The 7196-nt window shown below is 37.2% G+C and overlaps 1 protein-coding gene across 1 annotated transcript in view; it reads left to right on the top strand.

The window, feature by feature from the left end:
- The first annotated feature begins 917 nt into the window (after window positions 1–917).
- Window positions 918–7196, top strand: part of LOC145993958 (uncharacterized) — a 60789-nt gene continuing 54510 nt past the window's right edge. Inside the window, exons 1-2 of the mRNA XM_083129953.1 lie at window positions 918–2051; window positions 4767–5319. Of these exons, the coding sequence (XP_082986079.1) occupies window positions 1045–2051; window positions 4767–5319 (1560 nt within the window). The 5' untranslated portion in view covers window positions 918–1044. The remainder of the gene's footprint in view (window positions 2052–4766; window positions 5320–7196) is intronic.

Genomic DNA, 7196 nt, shown 5'->3' with positions numbered 1-7196 from the left:
ACAACTTGTCCCTATGAAGAAAAATCACGAATATAGCAACTACACAATTTTCATACCTACAGATTACATGTAATTTGCTCTTATTTAGAATTTATATTTATTGATACAAATTACTATCTGAATAAGAATAAAATATATATAGACAAGTTTATATACAAGTTTTCATTTGAACGTGAAGTATATAACCATGATAAAACATGTATACAAAAGGAAAAAAAATGACCGGTGTTGATGCAATTTATTAAGTAATTAGTAATAATCAATAAATGTGAATACTAAATAGGGAAGGGATACAAGGGAAGTGCGAGAAGTCGAGAACCCGAAAAGTGGGTGCCACGATGAGAAAAATTCCCGACTATTGGAAATGATTTCCCAACTTTTCAGGATCCCGAACGGTTGGGCGTCCGGGACAAACATTATTTTCGTCGTGGCTAAAAAAAAAATCTTCGTTTCCTGACTAAAAGAAATTTTCTAATGACTTCCCGACTTTTCTGGATCACGATCAGTTGGGAAATACCGAATGGTCATTTTAAAAAATTGTTAATTCTCGACGTTTTCTGCATTGCAAGTGTCTGGAACTTATCGAAAATTGTCGGGAAATGGCGAATCTCCAATTCCCCACCCAGCCCATCACTACTTGACAATTTGAGTTACACATGTTTCCTTTTTTGTACATAATATATACATCATCTTGTTCTTTGCCGAAACTAGAGAGTATGTGCAATTCGTGGAGTACGAACGTGAGTATATTCATTTATTTCAGGTTATGATGATATTCACATGTCTGTTCCTGTAATTTTTGTTTCAAATAAACATTTGTTACACTTTCAAATAAGTTAACAAACGTGTTTCTTTATCTATAAAACACGTGTCAGTGGGCGAGTGATGAAAACACGATGTACTCTGAGTATCGACCCCAAACCAGACCGTGTTGTGTGTGTTTGTTCGTTAGGTAACAATTTGCAACGTGGTGGTGACAATTTTATAATTTTGGTTATAGGTACATTCAAATATTACACTTGTTGCAGTGTATATTTATTGAGTATGGCAAATATCACAGAAAATGACGCAAGTAGAAAACCTGGCACGTCTGTATACGATAGAATTCTATCGCAATTTCCCAAGGATTATGATTTTTGTCTAGCCTATGGTTCAGCAGTTTTCAAGCAGCGTGATTCGGATATTAAGAAAAATATGATAGACCTAATATTTGCCGTCAGAGACCCAAGGAAATGGCACGAAGAGAACTTAAAACGGAATGAGAGTCATTATTCAGGTTTATTTCAACGGCTTGGAAGCCATGCTGTTGCAAAGGTGCAAGAAAATTGGGGAGCTAGGGTATATTTCAATACCTTAGTTCCGTTCGACCAAGGATTGATAAAATATGGTGTGGTTTCCAACAGTGCTCTCGTAACAGATCTTTTAGACTGGAATACTTTGTACTTAGCTGGTAGACTACACAAACCTGTGAAAGTTTTGCATGAAGTCTCTAATGCAGAGCTGAAGAGTGCATTGCAAATTAATCTTCACAGCGCTGTTCATGCGTCTCTCCTTATTCTTCCAGACACTTTTACAGAGGTTGAACTTTATCAGACTATTGCAGGACTGTCATACTCTGGTGATTTCAGAATGATATTTGGTGAAGATAAAAACAAGATAAGCAACATTGTGACTCCTCAAGTAGAAAACTTCAGGGAATTATATTCTCCCATTTTAAAAACACAAGAACAGTGGATTTCATTTATTCCTAATGGCGATTCTTGGCAAGATACGAGTCCAAATGCACGTTTATATCATTTAAGTCAGTTACCAAGAACACCACAGTTATGTTTATTTCATAACTGGAGAAAACGAAACATTCGACAGGATATAGAAGACACAAACAGAGCATTAGCCAATGATCCTGATTGTGGAGAAGAATTGGAAAAGTGCATTAAAAGCATTGTTTGGACTTCAAGTGTGAATCAAAGCTTGAAAGGAATATTAACTGCTGGTATCATGAAGTCAGTTCGCTACAGTGGCAGGAAAATAATGAAGATGATGAAGTTAAGGTTATGATGTAGCAGATACTTAATTTGTACTAATACTTATGTAGGAAGACAAGAAGTTTTATACATTGAGAATACAGTAGAGTTAGAGTGGCCAACACTTTAAATGCACTTTATTACATTGTGCTCATTTTCTAAGAAGGTAAGTTTTGTTGTAGTTAGTTAGTATATGTTACAAATTTATTAGACTCAGGCTCCGGTACCCCTTTCTACACCCACGATTTCGGGCACATTTCAAATATTTTCATGAAAATATTTAGTTCGTCATAACAAATTGTGTTTGCAAATAGTGCGGAAGTTAATTTTTTAGATCTACGTGCTACGATTTATAAAATTAAAATTCCTTGCGTAATATCAAAAAGGTTTTTCAGAACTATGATGATGGCAGATGATGGATTCTTGTCACAGGCGCAAGTCTGAAGATTTCGGATCATGGATTCATATCACAGGCGCAAGTATGATTTTTTCTTTTTCTTATGATTGACTTGTGCAATGGGAACATTTGCGATTGTGATATGTTATTTGTGTGATTTCTTGTGGGATGGGATAATTTTGCTACATCTTATTTTAATGATGGGAAGGGAGTGGAGGGTGGTATTCTGTGGAAAAGGACAACAAGGACTTTCAACGTAGGAGTTACTTCATTTTTGGACTTACAAATTTAACTTCGACCCGCAATTCAGTGCCTGGCCTTGGTAATGAGAGGTAAGTTAACTTCTTAGGGATAATTTTAGCCTTCATTTTTAGTATCTTCATGTGTCAATGCGGAAAAAGTGTTGGGGGCAGGTGACTCCGGCCAATTTCTAACATACCTTTAAAAGGGACTCTATAGATAAAAACGAGTAGCCAGAGTGTAGCGGAGTGGAGGCGGGGCTGCGGTAGCGGGCGGTAAGTACCCCAGGGGCAGAGCCCGGAATCGGTGGGAAATTTGGACTCAACAATTTCAAACGACAAAATCTTTACTTTAAACGGCTGTACAGTCGTAAATACTTCTTACCATGCTCCAATTTTTGGTAAATTTCTCGTATCGGACAAACGGATTTCTTCAAATTTACAGGAGAAATTACTTACCAAATGCAGTTTCTTTATACTTGTGGAAGTTCGGAGAAGTGTTTTCTCGGATTGTTCATTGAATTTTGCCGGTAAATCATCTATTTTTCAATATAAATGTGTGACCGATGCACGGAAGCTCTTGCATCCATTTAATTCCAGGTGGATGTAGCCTGTGTGTGATGACTTAATCCCGGTCAGTGTTTCCAAACACGTGTTTTTGTAACTGAAGAAGGTACATTTCCGCAAATGGTTTGTGGGGCTATGCATATTTTTTTCGAAACCAATTTTTAACTATTGTAACCTAGACGTGACCCTACCTAACCTAACTTTACCGGAAATAGTTCGTGGGGCTATGTATGAATGGTTCATGGGGATATGCATCAATGGTTTGTGGGGCTACGTAGTTATTTTTGGGTGCAGTTGGGTGGAAACACTGCATGCCAAGAACGGTAGTGAAACTGTGACCGCCATTTTGCGTGTTACCGAAGGCAAAAAGAAACGAAGAAAACTTACTCGATATGTCGCAAATAGAGCTTATTTACGTGAAATAAGCGAAATGCCACCCACCTTCAGCAATGTTTCTCAATGCAGAATAGGTAAGTACCAATATTCAAATTAAATGAACTAACGAATTTCAGCCGTTTGTCCGATACAAGAAATTTACCCATTTTTTTTATATTCACAATTAGGATCACATAATCTTCATAAAGAAAAAAAATTGAAAATTCGAGGGTGTAGGATAGGGTACCAGACCCCAGACTCAAATGAGCTGATTGCAAATCTTAGCATTATTTAAAGGATACACAAAACGAGCCATGTTTTGATAAATTATATCTGTGACAGAGATCGTAGACAATTCTGTTGGTTACAGTACCGATTGTTTTAAGATTTTTTTTTCAAATTCTCCTAGCAGGAAGACTAATTAATCATAGAATTTTGGCAATCATTGTCGCACGACAATGGTGCTAAGAGAGCCAAACCTGGCCTTCCTAACCTAACTATGAAAGCATACATTGAACCAAATCTTAAGTAATCACTAAAACTCCACAGTATGTGTTAACAGAAGTAAATTGAAATCAAACCATTTTTAAAATTGCATTCGTAGAATGATAAAATCACAATAAAACAAAAGGAACTTGGCCATTATGTTTAATCTTTGAGTTGGGTTGTAATCCTATTGTCTAGGATTTTTGTGTTGAAGAATAGTCTTGTTACCAGTGATATGAAAGTGTTTTGTAGGCAACCGGGAATGCTTCATGTTGGAACAAACCATGGTTTCTAGGTTTTGCATGTTTTATGGCATTTCCTGGATGCTGAGTTGAGTAGAAGGGAACAACAGCTGATAACCAAGCGGGGTTGGTGGGGGTTATAACCACCCCCCCCCCCTTGGCCATTGTTCCTAAAAGAGAGAACGTCAAAGGTAGAAAAGTTGGTAAAATAAGGGCTGACTACCAGAAAAAAGTGTAGATAACCCCTCCCTTTCGAAAATCCTGGGCAAGACGCTGGTAGTGATGATGTTGTGGTGAGATATGGTAACAATTGATGCACCCATATCAATCGACAATTTAGGGATTTCTTGTAACGAGAAATTTATTTGTTTAGAGGCTGTAGTCAATACCTCATGATATTTCATATTTATGTATATTTTCTTCATTATTTCTTTAGGTTTTGTGAAACCATGTCATTTATTGGCCCTGCGTTACCACCACATTTGCAAAAATGCCAAGAAAATGATACTTCGGATGAAGACTCAGATGGGAAATCAACCAAGAGAGATGATCGTTCCAGTACAAGTGCTTGTAATAAAGCAAAAGGGATTGGTCCAGTGTTGCCGCTCCATTTGAGAAACACTCAAAACAGTGATTCCGAAGAAGAAACTGACACCTCTAATGCATCGAAGGAGCATGTCGAACAAAATCAGGATGAAGACTCTTTTGGCCCAACTCTTCCACCTGGGCTTCGGGTGAAAACCAGTGAGCAAGTCAGTACAAGTAAAGGTGTGATTGGACCTGCCATTCCTGACAGTATACGATTGAAATTATGTGATCCCGGTGCTTTCGGTGCTTCTACAACTGCAGATTCAGAGGGCTCTGGGTCAGATATAGAGGGAAATGTGATTGGACCGATGCCATCAGGCGTTGAAGCTGATTATGGGGCATACGTGAGACATCAGTTTGAAGAAAGAGCACTGAACATGAAGAAGCAACTCACACACCAAGTAAGTTTTGATTTACTTCTGTAATTAATATCTATTAAGTTTTACAGTAATGTACTTTGTGTCAGAATTATTCTTTTCGGTAAGAATTTGCAATACCGGACCCTTCCGAAATTTCTATCGTAGTGCCTATACTCACAAAATACGTAGTCCCGATGAAGTATCTGAGGTTAACATGTAGGGGTGACGTGTTGAAATTGTTCATTGACGTGTAGAAGTTGTAAAATAAGCTTTTCAATTACTGCTATCGTTCTCCGTATAAAAGCATGGAAAGCATGTTTGTTCAACGTAGCATTCACTTGTAGGTAGGAAATGAAGTTTTTTCTTTCGTAAGTTTTTTTAGTTACTTTTAGTTGGGTACATATTAATAATACAGGGCATTCGTTCATATTTCGCATAGTCAATAATTTAGGCACTTGATCGATTGTGTAGTTAAAATTTGTCTGCTCAAGCGCTACGAAACTGACATTTTTTTACGTTGCCCCACAAACCATTCTCGCATAGCCCCACAAACCATTCACGGTAAGGTTAGGTTAGGCAAACATAGTTAAAATTTCATTCTTAAACGTAAAATATTGAAATAACCATTGTTTTCGTGGAGAAATCCAAAGAATCTGTTCCGATTGCAGACCACTCAATTTCGCTTATTTTGCAATTTCTACGCGTGACTCCCAAATTTTAACTTCAAATTCGTGATTAGGAGGCCTCAATTAGTGAGTATGCGAAATATTACAAAAATCGGGGAGGGGTCGGTATTGTACATTTGCTCCCTCTTTTAATCACATCGTTGTTTGGATGTAACTGTGCCAGCCTTCATGTCAGAATTGTTAGCACAGCATGCTGTGATGCCAGAGGTCCCAGGTTTGAATCCCAGTCCTGGATATGGGTGTTCTTTGGGACTGTTTCTCCATCAGTTTCATCATATCATGACTCAGCCAAAAGTGGCAGAGAAGCGAACTAAAATAAAACAAGTCAATCAACTTGTAACAGCATTACAAGTAACAGTTACTTTTTATTTTGAGGAATTCTAACTAACTATCCATGCCCGAGTTACTTTTTTGCAATAGGAGTAATGTTGTCAACAGTTACTTTATGACACTTAATGTATAACTTGAAACTTTGTAACACAGGAAAAGAGCTAAATTTGGAAACTCTTGTTCAAAGTATGTGTCTTCTGTGGATGCTAAGGTGAAAGCAGTACGGGTAATTGCCGCTAACATCCACACATCATTGCAATTCTTCATTTGTTGTTTTTGTTGTATTTACTGAATTCATTTGGAATGTGGTAGAGATATTCTCGCTGGGTTTTCTACACTATGAAGCCTGAAGCCAAATCTCTCAACACATTTTAAAATATTAAAACATATTTCTATACAATATTGTGGGTCTCCTTCTTTGAAACTGCTACGTTTTGGAGGTACAACTGCCTCCTTTAGGCAATTTTCGACACGTGTCACTACCATGCCATGTCAAGTTATCATTCCATGCATTCCTCATGGGAGAATCAGCTGATGAAAGCACGTTTGGCAGGGGGTTTTGATTTTATAGTTTTAACCTGTTTTTGTAAAATTTTAGAGAAAAATGACAAGGGGTAAGGATATATTTTTTAATATTCTATCAAATTTTCTACCATCATTCCAACCTGCAAAACCTTTTCCCTGAAAGGTAAATTGAATCAGCATGGTAGTGACACATGTCTAAAATTGCATGAAGAAAAAGGCGGTTGTACCTCCGAAACTTCGCAGTTTCAAAGAGGAATACTCACAATATCGTAAGTAGTGACCTTTTATTTGATATTTTTATTGTGTTTTCGTAATATAAATATTTTTTTTATATTTGTCAACTGTGAGTAATTCGCACAAAACCAATTATGGATAAAT

This window comes from Lepisma saccharinum, chromosome 10 (assembly GCF_977018435.1).
Source record: "Lepisma saccharinum chromosome 10, izLepSacc3.1, whole genome shotgun sequence".
Classification (NCBI taxonomy): Eukaryota; Metazoa; Arthropoda; class Insecta; order Zygentoma; family Lepismatidae; genus Lepisma; species Lepisma saccharinum.
The sequence above is the reverse complement of the archived record's forward strand: the minus strand, read 5'-3'. Positions and strand labels throughout refer to the sequence as shown.